Source organism: Ailuropoda melanoleuca, chromosome 5 (genome assembly GCF_002007445.2).
Source record: "Ailuropoda melanoleuca isolate Jingjing chromosome 5, ASM200744v2, whole genome shotgun sequence".
Classification (NCBI taxonomy): domain Eukaryota; kingdom Metazoa; phylum Chordata; class Mammalia; order Carnivora; family Ursidae; genus Ailuropoda; species Ailuropoda melanoleuca.
Window position 1 is genome coordinate 37,510,741 of NC_048222.1, and position 17,781 is coordinate 37,528,521.

General features: G+C 39.3%; 1 protein-coding gene across 2 annotated transcripts in view; it reads left to right on the plus strand.

Annotated features, from left to right (window-relative positions):
• Positions 1-2,867: 2,867 nt before the first annotated feature.
• The window catches only part of UACA (uveal autoantigen with coiled-coil domains and ankyrin repeats), a 90,139-nt gene continuing 75,225 nt past the window's right edge, over positions 2,868-17,781 (plus strand). The window contains exon 1 of one of the 2 annotated variants that reach the window (XR_004625515.1): positions 2,868-3,120. Coding sequence is in view for 1 of the 2 variants with exons in the window: in XM_034660738.1 (XP_034516629.1) it covers positions 3,040-3,120 (81 nt within the window). In the remaining variant the exon portion in view is untranslated. The remainder of the gene's footprint in view (positions 3,121-17,781) is intronic. The other variant, XM_034660738.1, reaches the window with a different exon arrangement.

Genomic DNA, 17,781 nt, shown 5'->3' on the forward strand with positions numbered 1-17,781 from the left:
TGTATCTGCGATCCTACTCTACAGGTCCCTAAGTAGTTGTTCTTCAATTTAGCTTTGTTCCCCAGTCTAGAACCTAAGTTCCTTGACAACAGGGGCCAAGGGATAGAGGTGGTAAGGAGACTAACTTTGTCCTTTTGTATTATTTGAGATTTCTTTACATTGTGCAGGTATAACCTATTAAAATATTTTTTCAATTCATTTCCCTTCCTAGTTTCATCAATTATAATACATAAGCAAAACAAAAACTTTCATATAGGTTCAGTAGGGCACCAAATAAAAATCCATGTAGGTTTGATAAGTGCCTTTTGCTCTGCGGGGAAGATAAAAATAAATAATGGTGATAATAGTTAACAAAACCAAACCAAACCTGTCTGGCCGAATGCTAATAATAGTGACTTTACTTCATGTGGGGGGCTTCCAGATCAATATAAAAAGCCCTACTCCATATTCAAACCACTGCTATTTACTTAGCTGTTCTCAAATGGGAATAACCAGACATCAGCTATCAAGTTTCTAGCCTGGAAAAATCCATAAAGGCCACTGGACACAGACACTGTGGGGACATCATGCAGACAGTTCATAAAAATAACTTGCCCGACATTTTCGGAAACTGATGCAAGCTGGACTTGTGGCTCTGTCTGTTTCCTTGACTTTATGCAGTAACAACATAAAAGAAGCCAGTTACCAGGGCTATGAGAACTTGGATGCCACAGAAGATAGCCAGTACTCACGACAGGGGGAGTACCAGTCCTGAGTCACATGAATACACGGAACAAACAACCATAATTCACTCGGAAAGAATGCATCGATTCATTCAGAAATATTTACTGAGCACTTACTACATGCTCAGATTGAAGGGAATTCAAACATGTATCGGTTATTCCCTCGTTTCAAGGTGTTCAAAGTCTAGTAGAGAAATAATGCTTGTTCAGAGCTTACAGTTAGTATCCTAAGAGATGTACAATTTAGCCATTTGGAACATGGAGACATTACTTTCAGTGGAGTGATCAGAGCCCCATACCAGCCTGGATCCCACAACCCAAACAGAAATCAAGAGTTGGTCTTTAACTGACTAGGCCACCCAGGTGCCCCATTTACAGTATTTAAATAAAACCTTGAGTTACTCTAAGGAACCTCCAAAGAAAGCAATTGACCTTTCAGACAAAGAGAATCCATTGTTAGTCAGAAACATGGACTGTTTGTCTTTTCGAATGGGTGCATGCTAGAATAAATATTTTGCTGTGCAAAACTGACTCCAGTGAAGACTTTTGAAGATGTTATGTTAAAAGCAAATTATTGGGCATTGCTCACCCGCCTGTTTCTTCATCCTTCGTTTAAGTGATTCTCGTTAATCCAACTTTCTGGGCAGGCTAAATTAATTAATTAGCTTTAATGTATTTCTACAGAAAATGAAAAAATTTATTGAAGAAAAGGCCATGATATGTTTTCCTTTGACAACTTTTTATATCATTGGCTATGTGGGTCATTTTTTTAAAAAGTTAAGTTAAAGTATCAAATTAGGCTTTGCTTCTTCCATCAGGTCTTCCTCGAATCCCTTAGACTGGAGAACTTGGCTATCTATGCTGTCTCCTAGCAACTGAGGTAAACTCTGCATACCTTAGTGATATTACCTGTTTTATTGTTTGTCTTACTCACTAGATCGTAAGCTTCCTGGATGCAAAGGACATATTACGGTTATCATTTTTTCCTCTGGTAACTAGCAGTGTAGAGTATTCCTTAAACATATTGCAGGTTGAACGAATGAATGAATGGATTGGATTGTTATTTCAAAGAGTTGTGATGATTAAGCAAAATGAGGTGATATTTGCACAGACTGCTGTTAAAGGCATCTAATAGATATCAGTTAAGTAATCTTTTGGGGGGAGGATAATTATAGCTAAGAACCAAGAAATATATTACTATCTGAATTAATATATAAACTTTTAGCTGAAATAGTATTATTGAAAGGCTAGATTCTCATTTAAAGAACCACACTATTTTTTTTTTTTGAGGCATACGAATTAATTCAGTACATTAAGTAGGGAATCCTACAGCAGAGAGGGAAGATCAGGTGCGAAAGCAAGAAGTATAGCAAATGTAATCATATGGAAAGCGCTAGACCTTGTTTCCTCTTTTGTCTTTGGCACAGCACAAAGGGCTCCAGGTATATTTATTTCTGTTTTTCAAAAATTTTGTCTCTCCTTATCTAACCACTGTCTTTACCACTGTATTTTATTGATGCTCTCCCCGCCGGCCAATCTCTTTTTCTCCAAAGCAGCGGGTTCTTCACTCATCAAATAATTATTGATGATCTAACATTTACTGTAATGTTTTTCAAAGTCTGTTCTTAGCTGTATGTTCTTCTGTAGTGCCAGCGCCTTTATTCCTTGGAGGCTGTTGTTTCTGGAGCTTTTGATGCGTGTTGTTTTCCGGCACTGGGATTTGTGTAGTAAAACATGCGGCGGATGGAAGGGAAGTTGAAAGCTGTTTTGCGTCCTTCCTGGGACCAGAGGAAAGGAAGGGAACTTAACTTGGGAAAGAGCACGTGGGTAGGAGGGGAGTTGGGTTCGGCCAAGACGAGAGCCGGCTTTGGCTGGACCCCATGCTCTCTTTAGACCTGAGACTCCCATCACTAAAGTAGGCTGGCGCCGGTGGCCCGGAGCCTAGCTTTCGCCTCCGTCCCAGCTGCGGCGCACACCTCCGCCACCCGCTCAGCTGAACTTCCAAACTTTTTCCTCTTGCGGGGAGAGGAAGGGTGTTATTAAGTTTGAAAGGGAAGTCCCGCCCCCTTCCCGGATTCCGATTGGCCGGGGTCGGCCCCACCCCCTCGAGGGCCGCTGCAGGATTGGCTGAGAGAGGGGAGCCCCGCCGCAGGCCCGGGAGCGGTGGGCAGCCGGGAGCCCCCAGGTGGCAGGTGGGGCCGGGACCGCCGGCGCCGCCTCCTCCGCCTCTCCGAGTGCTTGCAGCCCGCACACTTGAAGGTTCGCGCGCGGCACGATCGCGCTGCGCCGCTGGGAGCCGGGCTGCGAAGAATTGGCCATGAAGAGCCTGAAGTCCCGCCTGAGGAGGCAGGACGCGTCCGGCCCCGTGTCGTCTGGCGCCGCCGCCACCGCCAGCGCGGTGAGTCCCGCGGTCCCTGCGCGTCCCGGGCTGCCGGCGCTGCCCTCCCGAGAGCCGCGGGGTCCTGTGCTCGGAAGCGCGCGCCGCCCTCCTCAGCCTTCCCTCAGCCGTCCCACTCCGTCGGCCTGGGGACTCCTCGCTGGGGCCGGGGCTGGGCGTCGGCGCGGAGACCCTGGGACCCTCCCGGTCGCCGGCCTGGCGCAGCACCCACCCCTCACCTCCAGCTCTCCGAGCTCCTGGGAGAAACCCGGGCTCTGCGGGATTAAATGGGCCCCCCTCCTCCATCCCGGCTTTCTGGGTTCCCCCCTACGCCCGGCGACCCTGGCCCTTCCTCTCGCCGGGGATTGGCCCGGCTCCCCACTCGCGCTCTGTCTGGCCGGGCCGGCGGGGGCGGGATGGGGGAGTCGCACCCCGCAGTCCGGGTGGGCTGGGCAGCGGACCCCGCGCCGGCTCGCGGCTCTCCGCACCCTCCGTGGGTTCGGGACTCCGAGGCTGGCGGGGCGGGGGTGGGGGGGCATCGTATGCTGGCCGCCGTCGCTGTATCACCGGGAAAGTTTGGTTTCTGAGGGAGGCGGACGAGATCCGGCGTCGATGCACACAAAGCCCCGTGGGTGGTGATCCTGGAAGCGGTGGTGAAACTGTGGGGCCGAGTTTCACCTGTGGGGCAGATCCGTGTGGGACAGGCATTCGGTGTTCATCTGCAGCCCGGCCTCCGTATGCACGCTAAGAAGCACTCAAGGGCCTCTCTTGAGTTGGCCAGAGATCAGAAATCTTGAGAAACAGCCTGACTACAGATGCTGGGGATTTAATTTGGCGAGTCAGAAGAATGGCAATATCATCAGCCTTCTATATTATTAAACGTTACTTAAAAAGTCGTGACGAGTCAGAAACCTAAATGAGATGGGATGCTCAAACTGCCCAGGTGCCCATTTGGAGTATTAAAAAGGACCTTTATGATTTTGCACAAATTTTACCAAACGATTATATACGTTTTTTATGAGAATACTAATTAATCTGCTTTTGGTTATGAGTTAATTCAGAATTGTGGCTTTCCTCCGCCGATTTCTGGGGTGATTTTACTTAGACTTAACAGGAAATTGTGGCAGAACTAGGCTCTTTAATTTCCAATAAAAAAAGGAAGGCTATAGATGGCATGATATTTGATGATTTGATGTTGTTTAATAAAGCGTGAAATCATCTTAAGCGCGAAGGAGAGATTACTTTGTTTCACGTTGTTTTTTAGATAATAATCGACATGTCTGTCGTTCAGTGATGTCGGAGGTCACTGTAGTTGAGTTAAAGATTCAACTTTTTTGTAGTGCAGGTTGTATTTCAGCTTTATCAAAGATAGCTTTTTTATATTTATTTGCTGTATTTTCCCTTTTTTTTTTTCACTTGCACTACAGATCCACATTTCCACTTGGAGGTTTTTTATACCTTAATTTTATCCTGTTTTCTCTTCTAGAAATGCATAGTATTTAATCCTATTGCTATTAACAGCATGCCAGTTTGCATTTTATATGTTTGGAACATGAAGTACATCTCTCTGAACTTAAATCTTAGCACTTACTAAACTGAGCATTCTTTTTCTTAAAATAGCATAAAAATAAAGAGAAATACATAGTATAAAAAGGTAGAACCTGTCTGCTTAGAAAACGTGAACATCTCTGTTTACGATAACTATTAGAATAAATTTTGTAAAATATTTAAATGAAAATAATTGAGTTGATGAGTAGTAAAACCAAACCAAGATAGAATAAAATGAATGTACAGGAGAAGTAGGTTCCTTTTGCTTTGAATCTATACCATAATCCCTCATGTCGGGTTTGGTCACATGTGTATGTATTGTTGGTGTTACCAGTTGCTTGCATGTTCCTCCAGAGAGCGTTTAGCATATACGAGCAAATATGAATATAAATGTTCACCCTTTATGAGAATGTTAGCACACTGTACTTGTTCTGTTTCTTTTTTTTTAAAACTGTAATTAGGCCCATTCAGAGCATCTCCCTTCAGATCCTTGCTGTAATATGCAATGATGAATAAGCCTGTGTATATTTGAAGTTTGTGTGTGTGTGTGTGTGTGTATGTGTACACTTGTAGGATCAGTTCCTAAAAGTGGAATTGCTGCGTTCAAGATATGGTGCATTTGTAATACTGAAGAATGTTATTTAATTTCTTTCATCATATCACTTTTTCTATGCTTTGATTTTAAGAGCCCACTGCATGTTCTTTTTTTTCATGGAACAGTTTATCCTTTCCATTTTTCTATTGGGTTGTTGATTTTTTAAAATTCATTTGTATGTACGCTATATCAAGGAAATTACTCATTTTAATATGAATAATTATGTTTTCTTAATTGGTTATTTGTCTTATGACTTTGTTTATGGTGGCTTTTGCTATGCAGAAAGTGGTTATTTCTATGCAATTGAATTTGTCACCCTTTTGTAACTTTTCAGTTGGTTTACATTATATCTTGGCCTTTCTACTGTGCAGTATTAAACAAAAAGAAAAAAATTGTACCTCGTTTCTTTTAGTTTTTTAATTTGCTTCATTTTTTAACATTTAAGTTAAATGTTTGATCCATATAAAATTTATTCCGGTATAAGGTAAAGGACATATATCTTGCTTTCTTTTTTTCTCCCCCATGGTTACCTAATTTGAATCTTAAAGCAGTCATTTTAATTATGGAAATAATCACAATATGGCCTGCACAACTTTGATTTGAGGAAAAAAATCTTAAATGTTTATTTCATAAATATTTTTTCTTAAGCTTATGTATCTGAAAGGGATGCATTAGCAATAGACTGAGGTATATAAATATTTTATAGTATGTGAAATATAGAATCTTAACATGCTATATTATATGTAGAAAAAAATCATTTAAAATATTCCGAATAGTACCATGGTTATAAATATGCCAGTGAGTTTAGAGTTCACTCAGCAGAGGTTATGTTTATACACATACACATAAATGTAGTTCATAATTATAAACTGTGGGTAAAATACAGTTGAGAGTTTGTCCTGTACTGGCTGAATCTGGAGATAGCTGCCTCTTTTAATCATAAAATACGACTATTCTTGTTGTTGACATTTATCTTAATCACTAAATTGGAGCTTCAGATTTCTGAAAGGGATAATTAAATGACTGTAAATGCCATTTCAAATCTAGTCAATTATATGTGCAATTATACATACAATTATGTTTACAATTATATGTACTGTGAGAATAGGGTATTCCATTTTCACCTAGTTCAGACTAGGAAAATTGAGTAATTAAAATTAAGGGGCTATATTTCAAGAACTAGTAGATGTACTGCAAACGAATACTGTAAGCAGACATTTTGGAAGGGGGTTCCACTAAACTGTACGCACACCTAACATTTGTAGTAGAGTAAATGCTTGATTGTTAAAGTTATCTCTGATATGGGAGGCTCTGGTTGTTTTTGCTGCCATTTCTCTAGGCTACTCTGATTTTGGAACAATGAATTCTATAAATGAGCTAACAGATATATTCTAAAGCATCTTGTTAATGTCTCAGGACCCTGAAAAAATATTGGTATTTCTAAAAACATTTAGAGTTACAAATATAGCAACTGAAAAAAATCTTCAAAAAAATTCTGTTGGTTCCCACGAAGAACAGAAGTTTGAGATGTTTGGGGTGCCTGAATGGCTCAGTTGGTAAAGTGTCCATCTCTTGATTTCGGCTCAGGTCATGATCTCAGGGTTATGACCTCAGGGTCGTGAGATGGAGCCCTGCATTGGGCTCCCTGCTAAGTGAGGTTCTCTCTATCTCAAATAAATAAATCTTAAAAAAAAAAAGTTTGATGTGTTTAGAAAGCTTGAAGGATTACATTTTGTCTCAGTTGTGATTTTGAAAATGAGGGTTTTGTGTTTTCCTCTTAGAGTTTGGAGTATGTTTGAAAAGATGTTAATATTATTATAACAATTTTCGGGTAATGTAAATAATTAAGATCACACATTGTTACATTTAAACTCATGATACTTGAGGACTGTTTACTCAGTTTCATTAAAGATGCCAATCTTTGATTAAAAATGTTTAATTTAGGGGCGCCTGGGTGGCACAGCGGTTAAGTGTCTGCCTTCAGCTCAGGGCGTGATCCCGCGTTATGGGTTCGAGCCCCACATCAGGCTCCTCTGCTATGAGCCTGCTTCTTCCTCTCCCACTCCCCCTGCTTGTGTTCCCTCTCACGCTTGCTGTCTCTATCTCTGTCAAATAAATGAATAAAATCTTTAAAAAAAAATGTTTAATTTAAAGTTTTATTCCGACAGTTTCCTAGAGTTATCCCTGCATTGTATTTCTTATGGTTCTTGAAGGAAGATCCAGTAAAGAAGCCCTGTATTTATACTTTTGATGTCAACCCCAGCTCATCATGGTGATTTGAATTGCTGAATTTTATTATAATACCAAAGCAAATGGTTGAGTTGCATTGGTACATCTTTTGGTACACAACGGGTCCAAGAACTTAAATGATGAGTTAACAATTTAAATTCTTTTAATAAGAGTGGAATAGTGGTTGTATATCTTTATTTTCAAATTTAAAATTATTAGTTCGGGAATTGGACCTTGGTAAGCAGTTACCTTATTTAATTTGGAAAACATTTATGGAACACGTACATTAGACTTAAAAATGAGTTAATAGTTAGATCCTTTGTGAAGAAATAGGTAATTCCAAGTTGGAAGCAGAAAATGTGCAAGTTGAGCCTGGAATCCTTTGTTCCACTAGAAAGCAAGGAGGCTGTCGAAGATTAGGACTCAGGGGCCAACTTTAAGAGGTTCCTGCTTGACCTGAGATGGGACAGTTCCACCATCAATAAGGATAATATCACAGTGTACCAAAATCTTTAAATCTGTGAATTCATAATAATGATTACAAAAAAAGGAGAAAGTTGTCACTTTTGGAGAATGCTAAGGAGCTGATGTATTCTTTTAAGAACCGGAAAATAAAGACAAAGAGGTATTATGCTTTCCCTCAGGCTGACCAAATATTTGATGAGAGAAGTTTCTCTTTTTTTACAAGGTGTTTTATCCCAGCTAATAGAGGGAGAAGGGAGACGGAATTAGTATATCACAATTTTACACCTCCGACTTAATTGGTGGATCTAGGACAAAGACAGTGATTATCGTTGGCTACTAATGTCTCAGGAAGAAAGAAAACCAGACGTAATTTATCTCCTGATGGAAATATTCATTACTGCTTATGAATAGTCTTGCCAAAAGAAACGAACCTGAATATGATAGGTTTCTGCATCTTACCTCCATTTAACAGAAAATACAGGGATGGAGGAACAAGAGATGCAGTGGATGTAATTATGATCATGGGACACTCTTAGAACAAAAGGTCTAGTTTCTTCAAAAATAAATTATAAGAAGAAAAAAATGGAGGAGAAATCTGGAGATTAAAAGATTTAGGAGAAATATTAACCAATTATAATGATAGACTTCATGTAGACCTTGATTAATAATAAAAATAGGGGCGCCTGGGTGGCTTAGTTGGTTAAGCATCTGATCCGCTCTGGTCATGATCTCAGCGTCCTGGGATTGAGCCCCCGCATCGGGCTCGATGCTTGGGGGATCTGCTTTTCCCTCTACCTCTGCTCCTTCCCCTCTGCCCCTCCCCCTGCTTGTGCGCGCCCTCCCTCTCTTTCAAATAAATAAAATCTTTAAAAAAATAATAAAAATAGTAGTTTATGACAGTTGAGGAAATATAAACACCACCTGGATATATGATGGCTTTGTGGAATTATCTAAAAAAGATTTAAATGTGACAGTGGTAGCAATGTAGTTATGTTTGCAAAGCTTTTTTACCTTTCAGAGAAACAAGAGTATACTATTTACAGGTGAAATGATGTGAAATCTGGGACTTGTTTCCAAATAATCTGTGAGTGAATGGGTAGAAGTGAGTAGGGGGTATGGTGGAAATAGGATTGGTCGTGAATTGTTGTAGTTGGCTGGTTCGTAATACTATTACGTACTTTTTATGATGCTATTGTATTTTGTATATGTTCTAAAATTTTTGTAATAAGAAAATCTAGTCACAGCCTTCAGATTTTTAAGAGAGCTAAGAAAAAATAGTAATACCTTATGTTAAAAGCCATTGATAGCAGTGTGTATAAAGTGCCGTGTAGGCACAGATGTGTAGGGTGGGGTCAGGGAGGAGTCAGGAAGGTGAAGTTGAGACCGGGCCCCATGAACAGTTGGAAGGGCTTTCCAGGCTGGAGAACAGCAAGCGCGGTGGTGTGGGGCTGTGAAATTAGAGTGCTCTTAGGGCGCACCAGGTTTGGAAGGGTACTTTGGGTGTTAACGATGGGGGCTGGGGCAGCTGAGGTATGGATGAGAATTGCAGTCAGAGTAAGGAGCTGGAGGGAGCACGTAGGGGTAAATATTAAAGGAAGGCTTTTCCTTTTCGTCTTTTTAACCTGAATTAAGAAGTTGGATTCCTCGACAGGTTTAAGTCCCTGTTCAGAGAGATTTCTGACTAGAGTAGGTAAAGTTTCATCTAAAGAAGTTATTCTGTCAGTGAGGTAACAAGTTCACCCCTCTTTTCCCTTTCTTCCCAGAATTAATAGCTAATAGCCAGCAACATTTTATTCTTATCAGCCCTGTTTAATTTACAGTCGAATGCTTGGTGAAGAAATCTACATCCAAGAATTTTAGATTTAAACGTTATAACTCATGTGTTTCATCTCTATCATAATGGAGGACGTCAGTATCCTGTTAGTAATCGTGCAAACATTTGCCCTGACACCTAAGGAATATAACAAACGGTTGAAAATTTCCACCTGCCCGAGCTTATTTATGCAAGAGCAGTCAAATTGATTTCTGTAGGGAATTTAATTTGCCAAAAAATGATGATTGAAATTCACTTACTGAAATTGTAAATAGAAAGTTGGGATAATATACACTTATTGCCTCATTTTCCTAAATCATAAAATAATTAAAAGCTTTATATAGCTTTCCTTTTCTAGGCTTAAATATACAACACAAAAATACAAGAGTAAATTTACCTGTTCGTTGTCACAAAAATGGTTTTGTCTTTTGGACTTTTGTTATCCTCAGAAATCTTGAATGTTACCAACATTGACTAGTTTATTTCCGAATGGTATGGTCTCCAAAATGATGTGCAAAAGATGAACCGATATAATTGAGTTATTAAAGCCCTGGCAAAAGATGAGACATGATGAGCTGTAATTATGTAATGGAATCAGACCTGCTAAGTGCCCTTGAGAGAGAGTAAGTGTATGACTGAACCAGTCAAGATAACGGCTGTTTATTGTTTTAAAAATCTAACCCCCCCCATAAAGGTCATACATGTTCAGGGTAGAAACCAAAATACAGTTGAAGATAAAGAAAAAAACAAGTCATCATTCCATGCTATAAACCACTGCTTATGCTCTTTTTAAAGTTTCCAGATTGCCTCTTTGTGGTTCAATCAGCATTTAATTCCCTTGGTGCCGCAGTAATGATATATGTATAATTTTTTGAATCGTATTTGATTCTAATAACCCTCATATTTAAAATTATAAGTATTTGAAATGATTTGAGCAGATGTGAATGTTCTATAGGAATACTAAGCAAATGCTAGTAAATTACTTATAAAGAAATTACTTATAAGAAATCCAAGTGTCAACAGCCAATATTGATTGAGCATGTATGCCCCAGCATTGTTCCAAGTGCTTTACCTTAGCTTACTTAATCTGATTCACAGCAACCCTAAGAAGTGGACCATTGCCATCATTTTACAGGCAAAGGTAAATAATTTACTTGCCTAAAGTGTCATAGCTGATAAGTGAAGATCGGGTAGCCTAACTGTGGAACCCATGTTTTTAACTATTGTCAACTGATGGAATTTCAAATTTAAAACTATGGCGTTGTATCTTGTGCCATATACCAAAGAAAATTGGAGGGAAGGGTGTTTAGGGGGAAGGAAGGCCTTTTATGTTAAGTCTCAAAACCAATTTGTGTTCTTTCCAGCAGTGTGTAAAATTGTTGGATTCACTACGCCTTTTAGTAGTATGGAAATGGAATATGATCCAGTAATATGATTTAGAACATATTTGTCAACTTGATTGGGAAAAAATAGCTTTAACAGAATATAGCTTTAATCTGTGTTTTTGATTTCTAGGGAGTGTGGACATATTTCTATGCTTATTGCCACGTTCACTTCTTATTTTAGAAACTGTGTTCTTTGACCATTTTTTCCTTTGATGCCTTGTTCATATTGATCTTTAAGGGCTTTACCACTTTATTTTTGCTACTCGATTTATTGTAGCTTTGAGAGCAGTGTGTGTCTCACTATAGCTATGTTGCTGACACCTTCCCTTATATTCCAGTTTTTGTTTTATGTACTAAATTTTGTGATAATTGATGCATTAAGACTGTTGGCTATTTTATATTCACTGTGGAGTGTAACTAGTGGTAAAAAAGTCTTTAATTTGTCCCATTCAACTTTTGTCTTGAATTCTACTTTGTCATATTATCTGTGATATTCTTATTGCTTTTCCCTTTTTGCTTTTGCATGTGTGTGTATTTGCCCAACATATTATCCCTTCAACTTTTAAATATTTAGGAGGATGTATGGGTGAAACAAGTGCCGAGAATCCAGTAGAGCTGAAAATTGTGGGCTTACAGTCTGGAGATGCATATGTACAAGTGTGGACCATAGGGTATATACTTTTTTTGGAGGGGATATGTTTTTAATATTGACCTTATTGATATGTTGTCAAGATTTGACATTACCTCTGTGGTAAGGTTTTCCCATTCAGGTGCACAAATAATTATTTTTTTCAATCTCAGTGACTTTTGGTTCATTTTTTTTTTTTTAAACCAGATTGGGACATTATTTAAGAGAGGGAAGAGGGGAAGGACATGTACATCATACTTTCTAAACTAAAAAAGTGAGTTTTTTAGTTTTTCTTCTAGCTTGGTATTGTTATTCCATGATTTTCTCATTTGCAGGGTACTTACCCTGTACAGAGGTTTGCGGTACTTTGAAAATGAGTATCCAGTGGGGAAGCCTAGTGTAGTTGGTTTCTAGTGAGGGCCCTGTGCACTGATTTTTTTCACCCCTGTGAGGGAGGAAGAGCCCATGAACACTTGCTAATTTACATGTGAGAGATGTTTTTAATGAGATATCTTTTTATGATTCATCTCTTTTTTTTTTAAATGGTTGGATTCTTCTTAAAAATTAACATTTTATATTTAAAAAAGCACTTTATGAAATAGAAACAACGTTTGTGGCAGTGGCTAAGTAGAGAAATGTGGAAAATGGAGTGTTTTCTCAGCCTTAGAAAAGCCAAATTGTGGGCCAAAGAATGTCCATTCCTAGCTCTTGCAGCCGTGCCTGGGGCAGTATGGAGGCAGGGCAGTGTGTCAGCCCACTTGGGTTTGAGTCTTGCTGCCCCTTTGTGACCTTAGGCAAGTTACTGAAATATATTTGTTTCCTCATTTGGAAAATGGGATTAATAATTATAAGTTAAGAACTCAGTAAATGTTAGTTCTCATTATTACTAACTGAAAAATCTCACCAAGGGTCTTTCTATTTTTATTCTTCATAACCAGATGAACAGCAGTCTTTCCTGATCTTTTCCTTTCCAATTAATACATGCTGTTGTAGACTTTTAGATCTAAATCTTCAAAAGGCTATCTGCTCTAGCCTCTTGCCCCAAGAGGTGTCTCTGTTTTTCATATGTTAAAAAAAAAAAAATGTTTCTTGAATGCCTACGCTAAGCACAAGGGAGTGAGATGATGAGGAAGGTAAGAGGCTCAAAGTATGGTGGGGGAGTTCTATAAACAGGTAATACAGAGTCATAGCTGCTGCGACAGGGGAGTGTTCTCAGTGCTGATCCAGTCTGGTGCTGAGGAGTTGGTGAAGGTGTTTTTTTTTTTTTTTTTTTTTAAACAGGATGAGCTGCTGTTGCTGTTTTTTTAAAAAAGTTGAGATTCACATAACATAAAATTAATCATTTCATTTTATTTATTTTTAAGAAAATGATTATTTGAGAGAGAGAGCACGGGCATTGGGGAGGAGCAGAGAGAGAGGGAGAAGCAGATTCCCCACGGAGCAAGGAGTCCGACATGGGACTCCATCCCAGGGCCCTGGGATCATTACCTGAGCCCAAGGCAGACGCTTAACTGAGCCACCCAGGCACACCTAAAATTAATCATTTTAAAGTGAATAGTTCAGTGACATAGCAAGTTCACAATGTTGTGTAACTACCATCTCTGTCTAGTTCTAGAACGTTCTCATCACCCGAGACGGAAACCCTGTCCCCATTAAGCAGTTGCGTATGTGATCCAGGAAAAGATGAAATTGCTCTCCAAGGGAACAGCAAGAGTAAAGGCATGGAATGGAGTCAGGAGTTGGGGGAGAGGGCCGTTGGTTTGTCAGCTTAGCTTTGGTGAACCCTAGAATAATAGGCAAGGGGACTGAGTAGGAGATAGGCATGAGGTGAGCTTGGGGCTAAATCTGGAATGGCTTAAAATAATCCACATTTTCAGAGTGTTGGACTTTGTCCTGCGTATTCAGAAGTTGGGAATCACAGGATCAAATGTGTTTTGGCTGGTTACTTGGTAGCTCTGTTCAGGATGTTGAAGGGCTCGAGCTGGGCAGCAGATGGGTGGTATATGAGGCTGCTGCCATAGTTTGGGCAGGAATTCGTGAGGGCCGGAATCGTTCTGCAGGGGATGGAGAGGAGGGCACCGTGAGATAAACTGGTATCTGTGCCCCAGAGAAGTTGTAACTTGTCAGAGTCACACATGGTCAGTAGGTAAGAGCTCCTGCTTGCGGGCCCTGAGCGAACCCCCTAAGCCCCCTGGGTATGATGCAGTGTGCAGGGGCGGGGGGGGGGAGGCGCAGTCCCTGACTGGAGGTGATCGTGTGCTGGAACACCACCTGTGTCTCCTGTATGCTAGCGAGCTAGCATTGTTCTAACGTGCACTTGATACACAGCCAGTTTGGATGCATAGTTCCATGTTCTGATGATGATGTTTGCAAAAATATTTTTGAAAGTTTAACTTACAGTGTTAATAATCATTATAAGCACAGCTTCTGAGCACATATCTCATCTGTTTTCTCCAATGTTTATTATGAAAAATTGAAATATAAAATTAGAATAGCACAGTGAACTAGGATCTGCCTGCTCACTGCCTAGATTCAAAAGTTAGCATTCTGCTGCATTCGCTCTATCTGTATATGTATATGTGTATAAAGATAGAAAATATACCCACATTTTTCACTGAGCCTTTTGAAAGTATATTGTAGACATTATATTTTACCTTTAAAGACTGTAGCATCCATCACTTAAGAATTAGACATCCTACTTATCTACAATTTAATAGTGATATTTTGAACTGTAACTTTTATTTATAGATAAGGAAACATTGGCATTATATGACTTATGACATTGAAGCAAAATTGGAAGAAAGTGTTTTCCAATTCTTTAGACTCCTTTATCTTACATTGTACATGATACTACTGTCTCTCAAATTTAGTATATTAATGCATTACTTTGATGGTTTTTGTCACATTCTTGAAACATTCCTGCTAATGGTTAATATTCTTTTAAAATGATTCGCTTAAAAAACACTGAAATATCAGTATATTTATTTAGAAGGAAACTGGATGAAGGGGAGGAAGAAAAGGGGGTCTTAATGGTCCTCTGGGATGTAGAAATTATCTCTTAAATATGAGCATCTCTAGGGAGGGAGCAGTAATAAAGGGGAGGGGGTAGGTGGGAAGAGGAGGTTGGTGTGCAAGGATGTGGCTGCAGGCAGTGTGTGAGTACTTGTGCTCTGCCTGTGTGGTCTCTAGATCAGGGCTTTGGTGCTGGCTCCTCCTGTTGAAACTTTTCTTATTTTTCTTACGTTGGGCTTCTCTTACTTCTCTCTCCATAGCTCCAGGCCCCACTGCTATATCTGTTCCTGCTTGCAGGCTGATCCTGAATGATCTGGAACCTTAGAAGGAGACAGTAGACTGTCTTTGTGCCAGTGAGGTGTATACAGTGTATGCGGTGAATAGACCATACTTTGAGAAATGCTCAATTTCAGTATTCTGCTACTAAGTAATACTTTCCTGTTTGTGTAATGATTTTTTTTTAAACTTCCCTTTATAGCTAAGAATGGAAATTTGTTGAGATTCTTAAATAATTATTCAGTCATTAAAATTGGTAAATGCACATTTAAAAAAAATCATATATTCTTTAAATATTACTGTATCCCAGGCCCTGTGTTGCCTATGGAATGTAAACGCAAAATTCAGTGTATATTCAAGATTATTTGGAGTTTTTCTTTATTTCCTTTTCTCTAAGCTTAACTATCACCTGGAATTATATTTAAGAGCATACCATTTTTGGATGGACAGTAGGTTATTGAAATACTCAAATAGCTTATGTGAACATGTAAATTACTAACATGTCCAATATTTTATTTGACTACTAAATAAACATTCTAGTTTAGAATATTAGATACATGGCCATTTGTTTTTTTGTATTTCTCGTAGCTTTGGGTTTCTTATATTGGTCTATTTCATAAGAATTTTTATAAAAATCAGTGCTTTGACATAAATTATTCTATGATTTTTTCCTTGTGTAAGTAGAAGGAAAATGTTATGCAATTTTAGAAGCATCTTTCTTTTCTTTTCTTTTCTTTTTTTTTTTAAAGATTTTATTTATTTATTTGACAGCGGGTGAGTGTGTGGGGTGGGGCAGAGGGAGAAGGGGCTCCCCGCTGAGCAGGGAGCCTGATGCAGGGCTCACTGGGATCTGAGGACCCTGGGATCATGACCTGAGCCAAAGGCAGACACTTAACCACTGAGCCACCTAAGCACCCTAGAAGCATCTTTCATTTTAGTGTCCATACCATTCAAGTAGAGATATTCTATAGGCAAAAGATAGGAGTAACAAGATGTCAGAAAAATCTTGGTTTGGATCCAGGCACTGCTATTGAAAAGCTCCGTGACATTGGGCAAATTACTTTTAAGTTTTGATTCTTTTTCTTGTAAGATGGGGATAATTTTACTTGCCTTTCTACCCTACCAGAGATTTTAGGTATGAAACATTTTGGAAGTTGTAGAACAATACACACAGAAATTTAAGCAGTGGTTGTTACCTGTCAGTTAAGACATACATTAGTTTTTGTTAGGTGTACTAAAGTTGTACCGATCCAATTCTGAAAATACAGAAGACATTGCTCACATCTTGATGAGGTGAAGCGTCAACTTTATTGTCTATTTGTAGAATGGAAAGATCTTCTGAATTCTAATTTGAATTGCTTTTCCTATTAATTGCATGAGTGGAGAACAAGAAGAGTACAACTTCTGTTTTTGCACAAAGGAGTTTTGAGTTGGTTAGCTTAATAAAAACACACTTGAGAGGGAAAAATCTTTGTATGGTTACAAAATGCTTATTTTTCCCCACCAACTTTCATTGTAGAGTAGCCCAATGAATGAGAACCTTGCAGCCTGTGGAAAACATGACACTTGTGCATTCGATAAGAGTCGAAGCTATGGCTGGTGTTTTTTAGACTTATGGCTGTTAGGGGCTTCTCATTCCATGGTGTCATTCACGGCTATCGGTGTGTTTTTTCTACTGGTTAGTACCAATAGGCAGAATCCTGACTTATTTTGCTGGAAACCAGTCTTTGGAATTCTGTTGAGGGACAGTCTGTCAACTTGTATATTTGCCACTGTGTCAGTTATAATTACTCTGAGATTAAAAGTTTCAGCAAAATTCAGTTCCACCAATATTTAACAGACTTTTTTTTTTCTTTTTCTTATTTTGTCGTAACACTTGTATTGCCTGCTCTCATTTTCTTGTGACTCTCAAGACTTATCCAGACTGCCCCACCTTGGATCCAGTGTCAGCCTAGTGGCAGGCTGTGGGTAATTTTTAGCCCAAGAGTAGCTGAGATTTAGAAAGACTTATTTTCTCTGGCTAGAGGGGTGAATTTTCTGAAGGCTACTGAATATATTTATGGTCTGTCACATTGTACTTGCATTCAACAAATATTTATTTAGCACCAACTACATGCAAGGTTCTTTTCTTTTTCCTTCCTGCCTGCATGCCTGCCTGTCTCTTCCTTTTTCTTCCTCTTCTCCCTCTTCCCTTCTTTGCCATCTTGTTCGTCCTCTTTCTCCTCCACTTCCTCCTCCTCTTTCCCCCTTCTTCCTCCTCCTAGATTTGTGTGTCGGGGATGGGAACCATCTTATACCAAAGTCAGTTAGCTGACTCCCTCCTGAGAAGACACTCTCAGCCTGGTCCTCAGCTGTGTTCTTAGTCCTAGTTTTTAATGAACTTTGGGTGGAATAATCTGTATATGAGCTGGTTTTTCATTTGGCTCATTTACCTCCTTTCTGATCTTTATATCTAGAATCAGACTGGAGTTTTGTGTTATAGAAATTGCCACTGGTTTCAGAGTTCTTTGCTTCTCATTTCCCTAGGCATTATGATTTGTCACATGAGTGGCATAAACCTTTATTTCCATTTTTATGGTTCATTATTTCCTAAATGTTCAGCCTCTTATTGTGACTAGAAAATTGCCCCCCCCCAAAGGTGACAATTTTGCAAAAACAGATTTTAAACCAGGAGAAACTTCAGCCATCTTTTTATTTAACCAATTTAAAAATTCATAGTATTTTCTTTCCA